At 31.3% G+C, this 23,827-nt stretch overlaps 1 protein-coding gene across 1 annotated transcript; it reads left to right on the top strand.

Moving 5' to 3' along the window:
• The first annotated feature begins 211 nt into the window (after window positions 1–211).
• LOC137829247 (polycomb group protein EMBRYONIC FLOWER 2-like) lies at window positions 212–23,078 on the top strand. Its single transcript, XM_068636047.1, has 22 exons — window positions 212–267; window positions 353–491; window positions 850–905; window positions 5,481–5,586; window positions 5,700–5,862; window positions 5,957–6,025; window positions 6,148–6,287; window positions 6,444–6,518; window positions 6,618–6,748; window positions 7,079–7,108; window positions 7,834–7,865; window positions 9,136–9,188; window positions 9,282–9,335; window positions 9,419–9,478; window positions 9,797–9,831; window positions 9,933–10,066; window positions 11,479–12,574; window positions 13,084–13,132; window positions 14,348–14,431; window positions 21,779–21,855; window positions 22,361–22,450; window positions 22,766–23,078. The coding sequence occupies exons 1-22, from the start codon at window positions 212–214 to the stop codon at window positions 22,869–22,871; spliced, it is 2,835 nt and encodes a 944-aa protein (XP_068492148.1). The 3' UTR covers window positions 22,872–23,078.
• The last annotated feature ends 749 nt before the right edge of the window (window positions 23,079–23,827 follow it).

Below are 23,827 nucleotides of genomic sequence, written 5' to 3'. Positions count from 1 at the left end.
TGGATTCAAGGGGTGAATCAATATATGAATTTTCTTCTATTGTAGGTTTGTTGCTAAGAATAATCAATATATGATTCTAACGCTAACACTTTTTCACATGTCACTTGGTTAAGCTTTTTTTATCTTAGATAGGTTTTGATGATTTTTCACACTGTCTTCTATTGTAGGTTTGTTGTTATAGATAAAATTTCATATCTAAAAGTTCAGATAAATGTTAGATCTACCAGAGACTTCTTCGGCAAGAAGGCAAGTTGCAGCTTCTGAAAGGTAAGTTCCTAGAATTACCACAACTTTCCACCAACCTCAAAAATGATGCATCATAACAAATGCAAACATTTGTTTATCCATGTAGATATTCAAGAAGCACAAATCAACCACCAGACCCTGGAAATATTTGGAATGGTTTATCTGCAGAGCAGAAGCTTGATGCATCAAAAAGTTTGGCAGTTTATTGCGAGCCAGTAGAACTCTACAACAAAATCCGTTCTCGAGTACTCCTTCTACCATTGTTAATTTTATTTATGTGATTACAAGTTTTTTACTGTTTGATATTTTTTTGTGATTACTTATTGTTTTGTAATTACATAACAAGAGAAGACATACATTTAGCCTTTTGCTTACCAAAATAAATGTAAGAATTTGTTGTGATTATGAAATATTCTTTTATCCAATTTTGTTATATCATTATTGCATATTTACTCTAATAAGATTTTTCATTGTTAACACTATCATATACATGAGTTGGAGGAGTGGGTATATTATTTGCTTTACTTCTTAATTCCTTTTTTTTGTTCTAGAGATGATATTATTGTCTGTTTGATTCTAATGATATACATGTTCTGCTTATAGCCAATCTTTCTTGAGAGATGTTTGGACCACAATATAAAGAACAAGCACAAGAAGAGGTAAAGCTATTATATATAATCTTCCTTAGACCAATATTTTTGTTTAATACATGCTATAAGCTCATTATGTGCTATGTTTGGCAGAATAACTGTTTCTATGTTACTATTTTTGTAATTTAAAATGAAAATTTTTGTGGTTCAAATACTCATCAAGATGAGTTGTGATCAAGCAATGTGACTTTTCTAATTCAATTTCTTTGAGCCTCTAACATATGGAGACCTGTTAATACTATTGTTGTGGTTTGTCTTGTGCATTTCACTGTAATATGCACCTTTAGGCATACCAAAATAGACCTTTCATTATTGCTCATATTTCAGAGTAATATTTATTTTCAATGAAATAGTGTGCAAAATTAAAACAAGATAAATTAGATCTGGATTACTCTTTGTTTTAATTATCTTTGCTTTTGTCACATTTTGTAATAATGCATCTTTAATGTGTTGTTTTCCTAAGAATTTTCTAATTTTTTTAAACTTAGGTAAAAGTTTCGGAAAATATTAGTGGGTTGATCATCTAACATGAAAAATTATAATTGTATCTTTTTTCAATAGTTATTTTCAATAAAATGATATTTGATAATGTTTTGTTCTTTCATAATAAATTGAATTCTTGTTCATAGCAATAGTTAATTTATTATCCTTACAAACAATCAGATATCTTGTTATTCATTGAAATTTTCAAGTATTTTTTTCAACCATATTTGTCAACCCAGGTAAAATATGTTTTACTTCCTAAAAAAATTGAAACACAACACAACTTATTGTTTCTTTGTACCCTGAAAATGCACTTTAGCCAAGTAAAAAAAAATGCATATCCATAAGTGCTTTTAATATCATCCATGCATTCTATCATATCATCACTATCACAAAAATCACTTGAATGACTTAGATCATTCATCAACTGATAAAATAAATTTGTTGCTATTATAATATATAATATGATACTAATGAGCTAAAATAAATTACCAATCATATTTCTATAGTTGATAGTATCATTTTTCTTTTCTCCATCCTCTTTCTTTATTTTTCTTCATAATTAGTGGTGTAATAATTTGATTACAATCAAACATCCCAAATTTCTTCAATGTTTTCTCCACATTTTTTTTTTTGACAAAATACTTCATTCTATTGGAAAATTTCCAATCACCTAGATTGTTCATCTCACATCTCTTCATCATCTCTCTTTTGAAATCTTCAATCAATTATAAATGGTTTCTAGTGCATATCCAGTCACTTCATACAGTACAACAATTAAAATATAGTTCATATCTTATTGCTTTTCTTTTAAGTTTTTCTCTATGAAATAGAATGTTGGTGTACCATGCCTTTGGAGCTCGTTTCAAAGCATAAAGAGTTTTATTTCACATATAAACCTTGTATTCTTGGTCTTTCAATCACAAATCTATGATGTTGTTCAACATATATAGACCTTTTCATTCAATTCACCATTTGAAAAACGTTAACTTTACATCAAATTGAAATAATTTCCATCCTTTATGAGTTGCAAGGGAAATTAAGCTTTTAAGGTGTCTAAACATGCCAATGGAGAAAAAGTCTACTCAAAATCAACACTGGAGTATTGTGAATACCCCTTTACAACAAGTCATATTTTACTCTTTTGGATGATGCTTTATTTTGTACACTCATTTCACACCCATACATTCTTTTATCATTTGTCTACTTAATTAAATCTCATGTCTTAGTATTTAAATTACTTCAATTTTTTCTTGCATGACCTTTCTCCAAGCTTCTTCTATAACCTTTTTATCAAAATTTTCTAGTTCCACAACGCATTAATTACTCCTTACATAAATATCACTAAAACTCCTTGTTTTTTAAAGAGTTAAGCTTAGATATTATGAACTTCACCTTGAAGGATGAATGAGGATGGGAAACTTGATTTAATTCCTCATTTTACGGGTTTTGAATTTGGTTGAAAAATAGTTATTGGAATTGTTTTCTCCTTCTCTTTGTTTTTTCTTTCCAAATCCAAAATGTCTTCCCATTAAGTATGACATCTTGACTAGTGATCATTTTCTTAGTCTTCAATATATAAAAAGTCCATTGACATGGTACTATAACCAATAAAGATGCATTTCACACTTGATTTTTCAAGCTTTATTCTTTATTTTTGAGAATTTGAGCATAACTAATACACCAAAAGTTTTAAGATAGTTCATTAAAGTTTTTCTTCGACTCCATGTTTCAACTGGTGTCAAGTCGAAATATTTTTTTTTTGTCAACATGTGGATTGCTGCCAAGATTTTGATAAATACATAATTTACTTTTGTTTTTTTATCATAAAATAAATTATGTCATGTGAGTCAAGTTAGCAATCAATAAGATAAAGTATCTATTTTAAGTATGAGAAATAGCACACATTGAACCACTAACACTTCTTTAACTTTACTTACTCCTTCTTCTAGAAATGGTTGGTGTTGATATTTGTCAAGTATACACATTTCACACACTTTATTTTTCTTCTCAATCTTTTGTAGTCTAAACAAGACCATTGCAATTTAAGTGTGTAGGTCTTTTGTGTCATAGATACTAGTTGTTTTCTTCTCTAACCTTGTTGAGTTTTCTCTCATAACAAAGAGAAAGTGAAATTAAATCTTCTTTTATTTCTCATTTTCAATAAAAACAATTTTGCTTTTAAATAAAAATTTTGCACTTGCAATTCTCTTATTAAATAGTCATGTTCCAAAAGTTGGTCAATGCTCAATTTTCATCTAATTTTGACACATATATAAAGAGTATCATAAATCAACTTACCTTATTGTTTTATTGTAACTCCAATATTTGATTTTTCTTTTACTTTAACATACTCTCCATTTTTTAATTTAATTTTCGAGATAAATAAAGAGGTTATGTTAACAAAAACTTATTTATGTATGGTTATATGAACTGTAGTAATTGTTCAACTCTTGAGTTGTCTTTTGACAAGGAAAGAGCAAGTTTTCTTAACCACTTTTTTGGTTTAGCAAATGATTTGTATTATTGATTTTCATATAAAAACTCTTTTGAACTTGTCAGATCTTTTTGAAATTATAACATTGTGGTTGTCTTTATTCCAATCTTTGTTCTTCTTACAATTCTACACCATTTAGTTGAGTCTCATTATTTTTTCTTCTGTCATAATACCTTCTTCCTCTTCCATGTGTGTTTTTTTCCTTTTCCTAATACCTTCTTCCTCTTCCATGTGTGTTTTTTTCCTTTTCCTTTGCATTTTCCAAATCTACCATCTTTAGAAGACTCACCATTTTTTTTTATTCATTGTGAGTTTGGATTGAAATGCATTTTCATCTGATTTTTCACTGTGGAGTAGCCATCTTTATTCATTGGTTCTAAGTGACCTTATCAACCTTGAATAGTCGAGGTTGTCAAGTCCTTAATTTTTTCCATGTGAAGTAGCATAGGATCAAATTATTCAATCAATCTAATAAGAATCTTATCAACAATTCTTCAATCATTGATTGCATCTCCATGAGTTCTAATTTGATTAACCAATTAAGACAATATATAGGTGAACTCATTCAAATTTTTGTTTCTTCCACTTCTCATTCTCCAAATCGCTCTTAAGAGATTAAAGTTTGATTGTATTTACATTTGAATCAATCTCTTTTAAACTCTTGTTTAACATATCTCATGCTTCCTTTGATGCTTTTATTCTCATGATTCTTGGAATTGATGCTCTGTTTTTATTAACTAAGACATTCACATAGAGATAAACAAAATTTTCATTTTAATAGCCCAAAGATCATAATTTTATCCTTCATTTAAACGAACTTAAAAATTGTTATAAATTGTCTTACTAGATTTTGAAGTGTTATTCATTGTCACTGTCACTTTATTTTGTTGCAAGCATCTGGAGCTTTGACATCACTGGTGTCATTCCAAATTTAGAACTAAATTACTCTGTATTTGATTTTTTATTTTTTGATTACATTATGAAATACATTCAAATACATCTTAAACACCAAAGTAACTCTTTGAATATTATTGTAATATTCTAACTGTTACAAATATAAATAGTACTAAAATTCTAAAAGACCTTCAATAAACATTCAATTTTCACTAAACATGTATGACAACACATTATTCAACATCCATACATACCTATCTATCAAAAATTTCATCTAAGTGAAAATGAATTTATAATTTTTAAACAAGGTTTTAGATTCAAACTCTGTGAATAGAAACAATTGATTGGATTTGAATAATGATGCTTAATCAGATTTCCCATACTTAGTGAAAAAACTGGTAAATACTTCATACTAATAATACAATAATGTTAAAAAAATTTATATCATCCAAAGCAATGGACAATATTGTAATATTGTTTAGTATGAGATCATGTTTAAAGACAGGTGAGGTTTAAAGACCTTGTGATACATCTTCTTTTTACCTTAATTCGAATGACATTTTTCTGTCAGAAATGGTTAAATTTGCTAGTTTAGAGAGATTTGGAGTCATTGTTTTAATTCTGCTAGTGTCTTATTTTAGATGATAATAGTTTAATATAAATATCAATATTATTGAGATGCTAACGAGGTATCTGATTTGAAAATATAGGATTCTAATGACAGTTACGCTGTCATTGAAAGTTCATGAAACTCAATCTTTGTTTCCTTTGTGTGTCTGTCTGGGAAGGCTGGATCCGAACAGGGAAGCTACAGGGGTAGGAATAGTGCCTCTTATTAGTTGTTTTCAATTTCTTACACTCAATAAATTTCTTATTGTTTAATGAATTTATTCTATGTGGTTAATACTTTTTTGTTTTGACTTTTAAAGGAAGAAAAGTATCATGTTGGTCGGATATTCACATTTCAAGGTCCCTGTGGAACTGATTTGCACGGGAATCATTCTGTCCTAGTAAAATTTATGCTTCCTCAACAGGAAAAGCTAGCTGTGGAAACTAATTATGACAAATATTTTCTCTGCATTTTGGCCTCTGGTATGCATATGGTTGTTTTGATCCAGCTATTTCATGAACATGTATAGCTTCATTGTTTTTGCTAAACTCCTTGTTATAACCATTTTTTTTCCAGCGAAAAACCCAATTTCCTTGTCTAAACTCAATGAAAGCACGATGCCTGTGGAGGTGGCTTCTAATGAATGTGAGAATATGGTTCAGTTGTTAACTTCCGCTTTAAAACACTGAATCATTTTTGTTATTGAAAATGGCGATTTTTGAACTGCTGATATATATGTTCATATGATTTGCTTCTGTACTTGACAGCATTGGGTGGAGAAAGAAGCTTATTAGGAAAGGTATCCTTGAAATTTCTTTATGAGATTTTGAAGATGTCTTCAGATTGTCCTTTGCAAGGTCGAACTGAGATTCAATTTAGCACTGAATTTCGTGCATGTAATTTGAAGGTATGACATCTAATTATATGTGGTTTGTCGATGCTGAATGTTGTTTCATTGTGCCATATTGTAGTTATAAAAATTAGTATATTTCACTGTGCAATTGTTAAAATAACCGTTAGAAGTGTGATAGATGTAGTACTTAAACTTTTTATCATGTTGCAGTATTGTTTGCAACAATATAGTCGAACAAAGAACAGGACCATTTCAATTCGAAGTTCCGATGATTCTGAAGTGGAGGTTTGTTCTAGCATCGATATCATTTATCCACCAAGCAAAAACACCATATCAACTCAATTCTTTAACATGTATTGACGGTTGTTGTTATGGTTTTGAAAGGGTAAGTTAAAGAATGTTCAAATCTCAACTCGTTTTGAAGAATTTGGAGCAGCTAGGGAACCACCTCCTTGCAGGAGACGGAAGAGGAATGAAGAGGCATCTTCGTCATCATCGTTACCTCACATCGATTGGTAAATTTCATTTTTATCATGAACTTATGTAGAAGAGTACTATATCAAATGTTCTTAATTTTATTTAGTCTTATTACTTGAAGATTCCAAATCGATTAATAATATATAAATAAGTATTGAATTAGTCGTCCACTTTTTTAGTTATTTTTTATGCTGGTGCTTGTTTAGCTGTTAAATAGTGTCCATACACTGTTGGTACTTTACCTCTGAATTTATACATTATAGCTGTTAAATAGTATTAAATTCTTATTTATTTATTTTGCTGGTGATTTTCTTGTAATTTCTGCAATTTGGTTTACATTTTAACTTCTAATTGCTTGCATGGTTCAGGTTGCTAGGAAATGTCTTATTTCACTACAGGTATGACAATTTCGCTTCTTTGTTTCTGACAGGATAATTTCACCCAATTTCAGATATTTTCTATTTTTTATTATTATTAAACAAGTTTAGATATCATTATAAAAATTTATCATCCCAATTTCAAAATTTCAACTAACATATAAGAAGTTTAGGATTTAACATGAAGAGTTTTTTCTCTAATCTGAATGTCAAGAACATTTAAGTAAAATTATCACTATGAAAACTATTAAATAAATAAAAAATTTTAAAAAAAATAATTAGTTAATATAATGAATAAAATATAAATATTTAAAGACTAAAAAAATTATTGATTTCTATTGTAGTTTCTATTATTAATAAATAATTTTTAATTTAATATATAATTAATTATCAAAGTTTTAACTACTAATTATTTAAATTTTATATGTGATTGAAAAAATTTGGTAATTAATTATATACGCTTTTAAATAACAAGTCTATTATTATTCATAATAGTAGGACTATTAGGAGAAGAAATAAAAGCAAATTACATGATTAATAGATTGATGACTAAAGAAAGAAAAAATTTGAAAAATTCAATTCCAGACCTTCTTAGCATAAGCACAAGATGCAACTGGTTTCTCTTTTACTATATTTTCCTCTTTTATCGTTTTTTTTTTTGTTTTTTGTTTTCTGCTAATAGAAGAAATGATAATTACTCTGCTCTGTCTGTTTTAATCATTTTTTTCTTCTGAAAATTACTACAGGTATTACCAAGATAAGTTAAAAAAAACTGAAGGTAATTTAAATATTGTTCTTACGCTTTCTCTTGCTCATTTAGTATATTTCTTTCAGATTAACAATTTCCAAACAAATTAGTGGCTGATAGAAGTTAATGCATCTTAGAAGATTTACATTTATATAAAAAATATATTAGCAAAGATGTTATAATATGTAGTCCCCTATTGATGCTAACAAGATGTTTTAGATTAGAATAGTCAATTACTAATTATTAGGATAAAGGTTATTTTTTGTCAGTTTAAATTATTATCATTGATTTTGTAAATCAATCAATAAATAATATATATATATATATAATTATTCATTGAAAAAACAAAACAAATGTGTGGCTTAACAAAGTTTCTCAATAATTATATCTCTTTATATGTATTGGAGAGTGATATGACCCAGTGGGAGAAGAACATTATATGTATTGGAGTTGGGCTTTTACTTCCTACACCCAATAAATTTAAACCTGCATCCTATAATTGACATGAAATAACTAAAATTTCCTTTTTAGTTTTAAATAGAAGTAAAGGTACAAGTGAAAATGTATTTCAGGTTTGGTATTCTATAATACATTTTTATATTTAGATTTTCACAACACTTTTCTGAACTATACTTTAGAATAATTTTTCATAATAACCTTTTTCAAAAATATGTCTTCAAATTCTGGTTCTTTGTAATCATTTTTTCAATAATATGTTTATAGTTTTTTTTTCCAGAAAATATTTTATGGTCGTATTATGTGTATTTTTTATTTTCTTTTTCAGAATAAGATTTTTATTTTTTAATTTTATTTTGAAAATGTAAAATATCTATTCTAGATTTTCCTTTTTCCTGTTTTTTAAAATTTCAGATTTCCAGTGGTAGAATGAAGGACAATTTTGAAATTTTAAATTTATTGGTGTAGGAAGCAAATTTAATGGGTGCAGGAAAGAGTTGTTGTAATGGGTAATCACAAAATGAGTTGGCTCACTTAATTTAAGAAAATTATAACTCTGTAGTTTTATATTCTGTCTTCAATCTAGTTTTTAATAAATTAGAACTAAATTTCAATATTAAATATCTTACTCTTTTACGGATTAAAAAAAACTATTGATTATATTCAAATATTTAAAAATGATGAAATAAATAGCAATAATAATATTTTTGATTTGATTAGAATAATTAATTACTAATTATATTAAGCTGAATCTTAGTTTTTCCTATCTGATAGTCACTTTTGTTTTTACTCTTCTAAATTACCTTACAGCAATTAGTTATTAACTGAAATGGTTTGATTGCAGTCACTGAAAACTTCACATGCGCAATATGCTTAGTTCAGTGCGTGAACTATCAGGTTAAGACTTTTGATTACTGATTCAAAACTCTAAATTTATGTACTGATAATATAAATCTGTCGTTAATGTTTCTGATGACATTACTGTTGTAGGGTTTAAAACATCACCTGATAGCATCGCACGAGCTATTTAGTTTCGAATTTTCGGTAAGTAATTTTTGAAACTCTTGCTAGCTTATTCATCACTAAGTTATAGTAAACCATGGTTTCAAGTATGAATAACTTTGCAGGAATCAGAGGAATTTCCAACTGTATCTCTATCTGTGAAGAACCCTAACTGGAAGCAACAGGTTCGAACAGTTTCTCCTCAAATTTTTACAAATCTATTAACATTATTCACGTCAAATTGATTATGATTTCTTAGTTTATAGTTTATGTGTTTTATTGCTGGAAATAGTAATAAGGCTTTTTACGATCATCTTAAAATTAGGATTAGGATTGTTGTGTAAGGTCTCCTTAGTTTAAAATTGATTATATCACTAATGGATATAAAATTCTCGATGTATGAAAGAGTGACTAAACTGTTTAAAGTTTTAGCATGGATGCATTTAGAATTTAGTATTGTTTCTCAAATTTATTAATTAATTTTCCTTTAAACTGTTGCACAGTTGATTGATCCAAAACTAGACACTTTTATGCATTGGTAAGCTATTTTACTCTCCCACTGTTCTGAAATTTCTGAGCCCCTCATATAGATTCATGTTATGAAGTAAAATGGTAAAGTAACAATATTTTTTTATGAAGTGCAAAAAAACCAAAGCGCAGAAAGTTGAATCCTTCACGACATGCAAAAATATTTGCAAGAAATTATGCAGACGAGCTATCCCTAGATGTTGAACTTGATATTAATGGGGATCCCAAGCTATTGGAGAATGTTGGTACGTAACCTATTTTTGTAACTATGTCAAATATTTTAGTTGGTGATAAAATTTATGTTTACAGCTTGCAAAATTTGAGAGAAAATTCAATTTTTAATTTATAAAATAATATCTAATTTAATTAATATAATAATTAATTTTTTTATAAAATTAATTTATATTTAATAATTTATTTCTAGTATTGAATTATGCCCAGGAATAAGTAACAATGCCTACCCAATATCTGCAATTTATATTTATATCTTTGCACATAAGTAAAAGGTTAACAATATATAATTTACTAAAAGGGTAGAAAAATCTAAATTTGGGAAATTTATGCTAGAAATAAAATTGCTAATTTTAGTGTGTTTTTGAACTATTAATTTGTTTTATGTAATGGTATTAGCTGTCCTAATTACCTTTTATATCTAAGCTTGCCTTTGAGTTTGTTTGTTTTTAAAGATGAAAAATTGTTAATATGGTCTGCACAATAAATGAGTAGAAAAGTATATGTATAATTGATTACAAATTAAATCATTAATTAATTATATAGGCTTACATTTTATTTATAACTAAATTTTGTATATCAATAATTAAAATAAAAATTATAAAAATCTTAAATTTATAGTAATTTATTTTAATATATTATTATTATTAAAATATATTTTGTATTTATTAAATTTTATAACATTTTTTATTATAATTTAAAATTTATTTGAACTCAAGGTTATATTTTAAAATCATTTAAAAATATTTTATTAATTATTTTCTACAAATTAATTTCTAAAAAATTATTTTATTAATTATTTTATACATATTAATATCTAAAAATTATTTTATTATATCTATCACATATATAACAAACTTTCCACTTGTTTTTAATTTCTTTTTTCATTTTAAACAGTCTCGCTTTTTTGTTTTCATTTCCTCTTGAATCTAAACAAAGTATTACTGGTTGTTTTTTTAACTAAGAGGATAAGAAAAAGAGCATAGATCACAAATATGTAAATGTCCTAATTGCATTAATTGCATTTATGTGATTAGGGATGTGTTATGGTATAAAGGAGTGTGATATGAACCTGGACAGTAGAATTTCCATGAAATTTGTTGCATCATTATGTTACTTAATTACTAGAGCAAATGATCATGACCTAACAGTTGTCTAGTTCTGACAAGTCTATAGATATTTGGAAAATCCAAGGCTCATATCCGCATCAACCCAAGTCTATAGTGTATAGCTTATGACAACACTCTTGAAAATATTTTTTTTGCTAAGAATGGTTTTGCATTACGAAAGCAATTTAAATTGTAAATCTCTCCAAATTATTTTGAAAGTCACATATTAGACTATATTTTTGTAGAATACTAGCACTAATGTTGAAATGTAAACCGTGATCACATACTCAAATGCAATTGTTTCATTTATTGGTTAGTTTATGATCCATTGATATCTGGATATGGATTACCTGCAACGGAACAAGTTGGCCCTCAACAGCTTTCAAATGCAATTATACATATGGGATCAATTTTACCTAATCAGAATGATGGGATACATACAACGTTAGAAGTTGATCAGAATGATGAGATACATACAACGTTAGAAGTTGATCATGAACAGGTTTCAAATACAATATTGCATCGTTGTCAAGGTTGTGTCCCATTAATATCTGTTCAAGATGGAACAAATGGAGTGCTCGAAGTTTCTCGAGAAGAGGTTTCAAATGCAATTATTTTGCATACTGGTCGGGATTGTGTCCCTTCCACTTCTAATCAAGATGGGACACGTGGAGTGCTAGAAGTTAACGACGAAGAGGTTTCAAATGCAATTGTTTTGCATACTAATCAGGATTGTGTCCCTTCAATTTCTCATCAAGATGGGACATGTGGAGTGCTAGAAGTTAACCATGAAGAGATTTCAAATGCAATTGTTTTGCATACTAGTCAGAAATGTCTCCCTCCCATTTCTAATCAAGATGGAACATGTGGAGTGCTAGAAGTTAACCATGAAGAGGTTTCAAATGCAATAGTTTTGCATACTGGTCAGGATTGTGTTCCTCCAATTTCTCATCAAGATGGAACATGTGGAGTGTTAGAAGTTGACCATGAGAAGGTTTCAAATGCAATTATTTTGCATAATGTTCAAGACTGTGTTCCTTTAATTTCTACTCAAGATGGAACAAATGGAGTGTTAGAAGTTGACCAGGACAAGGTTTCAAACGCAATTGTTTTGCATACTAATCAGGATTGTGTCCCTGTAATTTCTGACCATGATAATAGGGTACATGTTGGCCTAGAAGAGGGTGTTTCAAATGCAACTATTGTGCATACGGATAAGGATTGTGTCCCTCCAATTTTTGACCATGATAATGGGACACGTGCTGCACTGGAAGATGATGTTTCAAATGCAATAATTTTACATCCTGGTCTAGATTCTAGTTCATCAATAGCTATGGAGGAAGGAGGAACAAGTTCAATGCCACAAGTTGAGGAGAAAGAGAAGTCACTAATTGAACTCTTTGACCCAAATCTGTAAGTCCTAGTCTTTTCTCTCTTATTAGAAAACAAATGGCAGTTTTTACCTTAAATTATAGAAACTTTATATATGTCTTAATACGAGTTTAATGATAAAATGTTGATGAAATATGATTTTCCAAACAATAATATTTTCATCTTGTAATTTCTTTTTTCTATTTTTATACAAAATGGTTTGTTTTCATACTATCACATAACAAAGTACTTCACCTTAGTAAGGTTAAGGATGGTTGGAGATCCAACATCAATTAGAGATAAAGATATTTTATTGTGTGCAAATCTCATCTTATAAGTCCGATTTTGTAAGGCTGAGTTAAACTTAAAGTTAATTCTTAATATCATATTAGAAACATTAAAACTTATATAAGTACATCTTAAACAATGAAAATGAAGGTGTTTGATTGGATAGGATATCATCAAAAGATAGGTGATATTGAAACTCTGGCATAAGGTACAAATATCACAATGAATATAGATTTGACATAATTCTTTTCACAACATTTCAGCATTGCTCGGTGGAAGAAGCGGACATTTTATCACTCTCACACGTACCAGGTGAAGAATGTTTTTTTATCAATTCTTGTTGTACTTCATTTTCTTTCCATCTCGCCATTAAAAATATTGTTAAAATTGTGAAAATTAACAGAGAGTTATAGACTCAATACATTTGATTCAAAATTGTGGATGTTATTTGGTTCACTTAACATCGATTTGACATATGTAAAAGATTACAATTTTAAAAGACTAATAAAAAAATTGATATTATCAAAACTTTTAAGTTTATAGTAACAAATTGATATTTTATAAAAAATTTGTAAGTTTATAGTATCCCAATAGATATGATTAATTTTTTTTTTATCAAAGACACTAATATTATTTTATATAGTCTTTTTATGACTTGTAAATAGTAGGATAGTGTTTATAAAATATATAAATTTTGATTTTTTTTTCTGAGAAATATTTTACGTAACTTTTTTATTATAGCATATAATATCACACATTAAAACAATTTTTCTATGTTGAGTTTTTTCTGTTTAACCTTTTTACTTTGTTTTGATAGATTTGTATTTTTATAGGGTGTTTAGAGAATGATGTTTTGTATTTTTAAAATTATAAGGGTTGAAATATTTCTTTATGTTTCTTTTTTATTAATTTATTATTTGCTGGTTAAAAGAAACAATTACACCAAAGCTTACAATGACTTTTATTATTCTTTCGCTAGTTGTAGACTTTTTTTTCCCATCATATATTATCTTTTATCATTTCGCTTATTACAATATAAATATTTGGTATAAATATTGCATAACCTTTTCTAAAAAAGATGCTATGTTTATTGGATCTCTAATTCAACTAATAGATCTGTTTTCATATTCTAGATAAAGAAAATCCTAATTTTGAACCTACCCATTATTTAAACTTTGAGAGTAGGAATGACATGTTAATTCTGATTTTTTTTATCTATAATAAATAATGAATAAATAGGAGCATTACATGCTTTTAGGCTGTGAAGATATGGAGTCTATTGGTATCATTTGAACTCATGGTTGCACATTGCTTTGTGTATAAGTTGATTACTATTAATTTGTTAATTGTATTAGTTTATGACCAGAAGAGTTAACACCATTTTCTATTAAATATTGTCTCCATATTTAGGGTTTCATTGAACTCAAACTGAAATAAAGTCAACAGTGATTATTGATTTTTAGTAATTATCTAATATCATATGTCTGACAATTTTTACTCATTTTTGCCTATTTTTTGGGGGCGAAGGCTATGGCACTTGAAGAAGTGGTAAAGGATGAAGACAGCGAGGATGAAATTAATGAGGGCGCTCGAGAGATTGAAGATAAAAGGGTATGTACAATTACATAAGTCATCTTCTGTTCTCATTTTCTGCAATTTCATTTTCTTTAACCGTGACTCTTGATAAATAGCAAAACTTTAGTAGAATTTTATTTTTTTATTAATAAAAGAATGAATTAATATGAGATTAGGAATATCTTAATCTGTTAAATAAAACTGTTTATGTATGCATAACTTTTTAGTGGTTGAATAACAGATTTGATTAAGCACAATCTGCCTGCCGTTGAGAGAAATCTCCCTTTCCACACACAGTCTTGACTTTAGTTTGTTTAGGACAGGTTCCCAGAATTTTTTCTTCCTCGAATTACCCCCCACTTCTAAGCCTAGATAGTTGAAAGGTACAACCATCTGACCATAGTTCAGATTCTTTGCATGGCAGTCCAACTTGCTTTCCAAGACATTTATGCCTACTAGTTTTGACTTATGGAAGTTAACCTTCAACCCTGAGGCTAGCTCAAACCCCCTAAGAATAGACTTTAAGGTGATAACATTACTAAAGGAGTCCTGGCATAGAAAAAGGGTGTCATCTGCGTACTGGAGGATGGTAATTTCTACCTCTTTTCTTCCTACTTTTATCCCAGACAGGAGATTTTCCTTCACACCTTGCCTTACCAGCCCAGCCAGCCCTTCCGCAACCACTAAAAACAGCAGAGGAGCTAAACAGTTTTATTTATTCATTGCTGATAAAAAAAAATGTATGCATAACTTTGAAAAACAAAAATTGAAGAAAACATATCGAAGAAAACTATTTTTTACCATCATCTACCTAATAACATGTAATCATTTTTGTTGGTCATCGTTGCATATAGACAACAATTAAAAAAAAAACAAAAAATACTTAAATTACAAAAATTAGTAACTAGTCATATTTAATTAATTAAAACAATATATTTTTAATCCACCAATTTAAATGGCACCCATTTCAACTGTGGTAATGGTTCTCCCGTCCCATCTTGTGACCAAAGCTTAAGATGAGTTGTTCATTGGCACATGTGCTCCGTAATTCTAATGATTTCTTGTTTAGCTTAATATTCTAGAGCTTATTTTTTATCAATAATAAATAAATTAAATAAAAAAAATAATTTAAAAGTGTCATAACCTTTATACCAAAATTATTACAACCTTTTCGAAGTTAACTAAGTCTCCTTTGAAACCCACCAACAGTACAGCAGTTACAAGTTTTACTGCAGCTATTCTTTGGATCCTCCTTTGGCGAAAACAGATTACAAAAATTCAATTAAGTCTACTTTTGGAACTCAACCATTAACATAGCATAGAACACCAAAACTGCACTGTATGAACATCATATGACTTTGCTATTCCTGCTTGTTATTGCATAGGTTGTTCTACATTGACACCAACTTCTTCCTCCAATACTTCCCTGTCTTTCTTAGATCCTTCCTAAAGCATCACAACTGCCACTTACTTGTTAGATAGGCATGCACCGCAAAGAATAAACCATGCTGACATACTTCTGGTCTTGCTTCTAAAATAGTCCTCTTCTGATTCAAACCTGCAAAAAACAAAGATGCTTTTCAGCCAAGCCCAAAATCAGTGTAGATGGCACTATTATGAGAACAATAATATGCATTGAAGGGATCTTCTCACTCCATACCTATCTACATAGTTCCTCGTAGGATTTAGAACTGCTTCCTAGGCCTCACAATATATGTTGAATAAACTTTAAATGTTAGTTTGTGGGTTTTAAAATTAGAAGTTACTAGAATATTATAGAATGAGGGTTTGGATAGGTGAAAGGTCAAAAGTTGTAAGTGGGATTTTAATTAGATTTTAATTATGTTGTTAGTGGGATTTTAAGGTCATAATGTAGATCTTTCTAGAAGAGCTTCCTAAAGCCTATAAAAAGGATGCTCTCTCATTTGTAAGATGTACCACAGAAAGAAATACAATAGAGAGAATTACAAAGAAGAGTGTTTCTTTTAGAGAGAATTTAAGTGTGAGTGAGTGATTGCTTGTTTTACAATTTGGTATCAAGAGCCAATGGCGAATGTGACGGGTCAAATACCGCTACCACGGTTAACGAAGGCGACCAGATATGACAACTGGAGCATTCAAATGAAAGCTCTTCTCGGTTCTCAGGATTCATGGGAGGTGGTCGAAGAAGGTTTAGAAGAACCAACAAATACCACGGGTTATACGGCGGCTCAAACCAAGGCGTTGAAAGAGACGCGATCGAAAGATAAGGCAGCTTTGTACATGTTGTATAGAGCTGTTGATGAGGCAATTTTTGAGAAGATTGCTGGTGCGTCCACTTCAAAGGAAGCATGGGACATATTGGAGAAGGTGTTCAAAGGAGCTGACTGAGTTAAGCAAGTGCGTCTACAAACTCTGCGTGGCGAGTTGGAGAACATGAAGATGATGGAGTCAGAAAGTGTATCTGACTACATCACGCGTGTACAGGCTGTGGTGAATCAACTCAACCGAAACGGTGAAACTCTGGCCGATGCACGAGTTGTGGAGAAGATTTTGAGAACATTAACAGACAATTTTGAGAGTATTGTGTGCGCGATAGAAGAGTCAAAGGACCTTGCGACGCTCACAGTCGACGAGCTCGCCGGTTCTCTCGAGGCACACGAGCAACGAAAGAAGAAGAAGAAGGAGGAAACACTCGAGCAAGCACTTCAAACCAAGGCGTCAATCAAAGACGAAAAGGTACTCTATCATCAAAATTCTCAATATAGAGGGCGTGGTCGTGGAAGTCGTGGAAACGGTCGTGGTGGAAAAGGCAGCAACCATGAAGGGTACTATAAGGAGAAGGAACAGTCGAGCCAACCAAATTGGCGTGGAAGAGGACGTGGTAGAGGAAGAGGCGGCCGATCGAATTATTCCAACATCGAGTGCTACAAATGTCACAAATATGGTCACTATGCGAAGGATTGTAACTCTGACAAATGTTACACTTGTGGTAAAGTGGGGCATTTTGCAAAAGATTGTCGTGCTGATATAAAGATAGAAGAAACAACCAACCTAGCCTTGGAAGTCGAAACGAATGAAGGTGTTCTCTTGATGGCTCAAGATGAAGTCAACATTAACAATGACACTCTGTGGTACCTCGACTCAGGAGCAAGCAACCATATGTGCGGTCACAAGTACCTATTCAAAGATATGCAAAAGATTGAAGATGGTCATGTGTCATTTGGAGATGCATCAAAGGTGGAGGTCAAAGGCCGAGGTACGGTTTGCTACTTACAAAAGGATGGCTTAATTGGGTCACTCCAAGATGTTTATTACGTACCAGACCTCAAGACCAACATTTTGAGTATGGGGCAACTCATGGAGAAAGGTTACTCGATATTTTTGAAAGATCGACTCCTACACTTGAAGAACAAGCAAGGGCGTTTGGTTGCTCGAATCGAGATGGCAAGAAATCGGATGTACAAGCTGAATTTGAGAAGCATACGAGAAAAATGTTTGCAAGTCAACATAGAAGATAAGGCATTGTTGTGGCATCTCCGTTTTGGTCACCTACATCATGGTGGACTAAAAGAGTTAGCGAAGAAGAATATGGTGCACGGGCTACCCAACATGGACTACGAGGGAAAATTTTGTGAAGAATGTGTGCTCAGCAAGCATGTGAGAACCTCGTTTCCAAAGAAGGCTCAATATTGGGCTAAGTAACCTCTCGAATTGATTCATACCGACATATGTGGACCAATTACTCCAGAGTCCTTCAGCGGTAAAAGGTATTTCATTACCTTCATTGATGATTTCTCACGGAAAACTTGGGTTTACTTTCTGAAAGAAAAATCCGAGGCATTTGAGGTGTTCAAAAAGTTCAAGGTGATGGTGGAGAGGACAACTGATAAATAGATCAAAGTTGTACGATCTGATAGAGGTGGTGAGTATACTTCAACGGTTTTCATGGAGTATTGCGAGGAGCAAGGCATAAGGCGATTTCTAACTGCACCATACACTCCTCAACAAAATGGTGTGGCCGAGAGGAAGAATCGGACCATTCTCGACATGGTTCGATCAATGCTTAAGAGCAAAAAGATGCCAAAGGAATTTTGGGCGGAAGCTGTGCAATGCGCCATCTATGTGCAAAATCGATGTCCACATGTGAAGTTAGATGATCAAACACCACAAGAGGCATGGAGTGGACAAAAGCCAACAGTTTCTCATCTCAAAGTGTTTGGTAGTGTGGCTTATGCACACGTACCAGATCAACGAAGAACGAAGCTCGAAGACAAAAGCAAAAGGTATGTTTTTATTGGATATGATGAGAAGACAAAAGGGTACAAGCTACTTGATCCAATAAGCAAGAAGGTGACGGTGAGTCGTGATGTGCAAATAAATGAAGCAAGCGAGTGGGATTGGAACAATTCTTCAGAGGTTATGATTGAAGTTGGAGAATCATCACCGACAAGTATAAATTCTGAAACAACCGATGATGAAGATGAACCACGACAACCTAAAATTCGAAGTTTGCATGATTTGTATGATTCGACAAATGAGGTACACCTAGTATGTCTTTTGGCAGATGCAGAAAATATCAGCTTTGAAGAGGCGGTGCGAGACAAGAAGTGGCAAACTGCCATGGATGGGGAGATTAAAGCGATTGACCGCAACAACACATGGGAGCTAACAGAATTGCCAGAGGGAAGTCAGCCCATTGGTGTGAAGTGGATATTCAAGAAAAAGATGAATGCTCAAGGCGAGATAGAGAGATACAAGGCGCGACTCGTTGCGAAGGGATACAAACAAAAGGAGGGAATTGACTACGATGAGGTGTTTGCTCCCGTTATAAGAATGGAGACAATTCGATTGCTCATTTCCCAAGCGGCTCAATTTAAATGGCCGATATTTCAAATGGATGTCAAGTCGGCATTCTTGAATGGTGTGCTTGAAGAAGAAGTCTACATCGAACAAGCACCTGGGTACATGAAAATCGGAGAGGAGAAGAAGGTGCTAAAATTGAAGAAGGCACTTTACGGGTTGAAGCAAGCACCGCGGGCATGGAATACTCGTATCGATACATACTTCAAGGAGAACGGGTTCAAGCAATGTCCTTACGAGCATGCTCTTTACGCAAAGAACAATGGAGGTAACATGATATTTGTTGCTCTTTATGTTGATGATCTCATTTTTATGGGTAACAATAATGAGATGATAGAAGAGTTTAAGGGCACAATAAGACGGGAATTTGAGATGACAGATTTGGGATTGATGAAGTTTTTCCTTGGCTTGGAGGTTAGACAAAAAGAGACGGGTATTTTTGTATCACATGAGACATATGCAAAAGAGATTTTGAAGAAGTACAAGATGGAAAATTGCAACCCAGTATCAATACCAATGGAACCAGGTGCAAAACTCTCAAAGTTCGATGGAGGAGAACGTGTCGATGCAAGTAGATACCGAAGTTTGGTAGGAAGCCTTCGTTATCTCACATGCACGAGGCCGGATCTTTCATTAAGTGTCGGCATCATAAGTCGATTCATGGAGGAACCAGTTTACTCACATTGGAAGGCGTTGAAGCGAGTCCTACGGTACATCCAAGGTACTATATCACTTGGATTGTTCTACTCAAAAGCAGAAGATTACAAGTTGGTGGGTTACTCGGACAGTGATTGGTGTGGAGACATAGATGATCGGAAAAGTACATCGGGATATGTATTCTTTATGGGCAACACAGCATTTTCTTGGCTTTCAAAGAAGCAACCGATCGTGACGCTATCAACGTGTGAAGCTGAATATATGGCAGCATCTTGGTGTGTATGTCATGCGATATGGCTGAGAAACTTGTTGAGTAAGATGGAGCTAAAGCAACTAGATGCAACTGTGATTCAAGTTGACAACAAATCAGCAATTGAGTTGGCAAAGAACCCAGTGAACCATGAAAGAAGCAAACGCATTGACGTTCGTTTTCACTTTATTCGTGATCATGTGAAGAAAGGAAGTGTGGAATTGGTGCATGTGGCAAGTCAAGATCAAGTTGCTGATATCTTCACAAAACCGCTACCGAAAGTCTTTTTCGACAAATACAAGAAGATGATTGGCATGATGGATGGTAGAAACATTTAAGTTTATGGGGGAGTTTTGTTGAATAAACTTTAAATGTTAGTTTGTTGGTTTTAAAATTAGAAGTTACTAGAATATTATAGAATGAGAGTTTGGATAGGTGAAAAGTCAAAAGTTGTAAGTGGGATTTTAATTATGTTGTTAGTGGGATTTTAAGGTCATAATGTAGATCTTTCTAGAAGAGCTTCCTAAAGCCTATAAAAAGGATGCTCTCTCATTTGTAAGATGTACCACAAAAAGAAATACAATAGAGAGAATTACAAAAAAGAGTGTTTCTTTTAGAGAGAATTTAAGTGTGAGTGAGTGATTGCTTGTTTTACAATATATACCCCTTCTCGTTCCAGCCTTACTTTGAATTTGCAGACAACCTGACCATAGTTCTCGGATACAGATACTACTGCGCAAGTTGACAATTCCAAGGGTATAGATCCAGACAGAGAGTGTACAACTCGTTACAAGAGATGATGGGCCGTTTCTTCTTCCTGGTTACATAAGGGACATAACAAAGAAGGCAAAGACAGACCTTTTCTAGAGAGATTTACTCTTGTTGGAACCTTACCTTTAATGATTCTCCAAACAAGATTAAAGCATTAGGAATCACTTTGATATCCCATAATATTTCCATAGCTTCACTTTTCACAGAAGGAGTGATAGATTGAATGAGTTCATATGCAGAACTAACAGAAAAAATGCCATCCTCCTTGTGCTAACCACACAACCTTATCCCCATTATCTTTCTGTGGCTTCATATTAATAAGATATAAATAGAATTGGTCCATTTCTTCTCTTTCCCTTTCAAAAATTTGCCTTCTCCAATCAGAACCCAATTCCATCCCGTTTCTGACCATTTGCCGACCTATTATATAGATTGCTCTTATCGTCATGAGGTATAGCATTGGGTATTCCTGTTTCAACACTTGATTGTTGAACCATCTATCCTCCCAGAATATGATTTTGGTACCTTTTCCCAGCTTCCATTTTATTTGCTTATAAAGCCAACTATCCTCGTTTCCTTCTTCGCTCAAATCACAAAAATCCCTCCACCAACATCATTGTGCTCTACTTGACATGGTTCTTCTATTATTATCTTCGTTAAAGTATTTATATAGAACCACCTCTCTCCAAACCCCAAACTTTTATATGTTACACTGATAATGAAATAAAATAATTCTGCAATTACCCTAATAATTCAAGCATATCCTACAATTATGCATTACACTACCTTCGAGCACACCCTTTACTATTTTCCACATATTTGTTATGTTTTGAGGAAGCATTATTGACACAACTGATACGCAGAAACTGGAACTTCTTGGTATTTCCGGGGATCAGAAGCGGCTCCAAACTATGTGGGACTCATTTGTTAAGAAACATCGGTTAGTTGTTTTTACTTTGATTCAAGTCGTTTACTTCTTGTTGGGTTTATTAATATATTTTATGCTCAATGTTCCTTTCAGATTTGATGTTGGATACATGGAGTAATCACTCAGATAAAATTGAAAAAAACATGGAGTAATTACTCAGATAAAATTGAAAAAAAAAATCAATTTCTTTATAAATTATGATTGTTACGTGACATCCAATTTAATCATATTACCTCTAATATATAATACACATCTCTTTTTTTTGTGCTGTTGTATTATAAATAATAAACTTAATCTAATTTACTATAATTATTAATTTATTTTTCGGATAAAAAAATCTTTTGTTTTCTCAGCCTTCTATTTCTTACATAACTGAAGGTTTAACTTTTCAATATAACAAAGTAAAAAGAAACCACAAACTAGCTGGAAAACTCAACTTTTTGAAAGGTGACATGCTTGGCTATTTGCATTTCTACTTTCTGGTATGCATCATTAATATATATTTTTCTTGTGACAGTGTGCTGGCAGATGGTCATGTGAATTGGGCATTTGAAGCTTTCACAAAATATCACTGTGCTGAACTTGCCGAGTCCACCTCATTAGCCTGGTAAAACAAACATCACTTGTGTCTCCTGTTCTAATATTTTTTACCTAAGTCTGCAGTTTTCATCATTTTGTAAGCCTTCTTAACTCAGACATAGATTCTGACATAGTAAACTCGTTTATTTTTTACGAGTTAAAACTCGAGTTTAGTAGCATCACAACATGCACAAACATTTTTTGTCGGGATATTTTGGTTGTCATAGTGTACTATATTATGTGATTTTAGCACTTTTGGGTGGCTTTGCTTAGCCAAAAGCCATGCAATATGCTCTTGAATTATTTGGATGTGCAAATAATTATGAAATTAATAATTTGGCAGGTCTTGGAGAATGTTTATGATAAAACTATATGATCAGGGTCTTGTAAAGACAGCGACCGTGCGTGCATGCTCTACTATTCTTCAGCAATATCGGAGCCAGAAATGAGATCCAAAAGCTAAAGAAAATATTAAACCTTATTCCTAACCCTTACAAATCAAAATCAAAAGAGACAATGACGTAGAAAAAGACTTCTCTTCACAAGGTGCAAATTGCAGACACCATCTTAAGGAAGCTTATTAGTTTTAATTGCTCTCTTTGTTGTACTCTTATTACATATAACTTTGTTAGCTAGCTGAGTTTACAATCTTGATTCCTTTGGTAATGTTTGGAATTCTGCACTTCCATGCTTCTTTTCTTAATTATTAAATCAACATTAAGATTTCTTTTAGTATAAGTAGACTTTTAAAAAGTTATAGCCATATTTTTAAAATACCACTTTTAATTAAAAAAAACTCATTTTTTACATAAATTATGTTTTAAATATATCATTAAAAAAATTAATTTTAGAAGCAAAATAATTAATTACTAAATTAGATATTATTTTAGAGACCAATGTATAAAGTAGTTTTTATTATTAATAAAAAAAATTAAATTAAATTTTAAATTAGTATTAAATAATTACCAAAATTTTAGTTAATAACTTTATAATTTAATTTAGTTAGTAATTAAAACATTGATTAATTATATTTTAAAAAAATTCATAGTTTCTTATATAAGTTTATGAAAGTAAAAACACTTATATTACATTTGCATCATCAAAGTACCTCTTCAAATATTTTTTCCTTTTCGGAGTAAGTTCCTTATCTTGACGTGGGACAAGTCTTTGTGAATCTTCATTTAACCATTCATGACAATAATAACTACATAAAAAATATATAAACATAAATTAACATAATATTATGTACTCGATAAAATATAATTATAAAATAATTTAATTATATTGTATTACCTTAGATTTAAAGAATGAGTAAGATAATGAAGAGATGTGTTACTCCTAACGATCAATTAATATTAAGTTTACTACCCTAAAAAATTATGAATGTTCAACTTCGATATTTCTT

This window comes from Phaseolus vulgaris, chromosome 7, assembly GCF_000499845.2.
Source record: "Phaseolus vulgaris cultivar G19833 chromosome 7, P. vulgaris v2.0, whole genome shotgun sequence".
NCBI classification, from domain to species: Eukaryota; Viridiplantae; Streptophyta; class Magnoliopsida; order Fabales; family Fabaceae; genus Phaseolus; species Phaseolus vulgaris.
This window is presented reverse-complemented; position numbering and strand designations above follow the sequence as displayed.

Bases quoted from the DNA above. Each gene is read 5' to 3' on its own strand.
- LOC137829247 (XM_068636047.1), top strand. From the start codon at position 212: ATGTTAGATCTACCAGAGACTTCTTCGGCAAGAAGGCAAGTTGCAGCT. The intron at 268-352 runs GTAAGTTCCTAG...TTATCCATGTAG, and splicing joins CAAGTTGCAGCTTCTGAAAG to ATATTCAAGAAGCACAAATC. The intron at 492-849 runs GTACTCCTTCTA...TTCTGCTTATAG, and splicing joins ACAACAAAATCCGTTCTCGA to CCAATCTTTCTTGAGAGATG.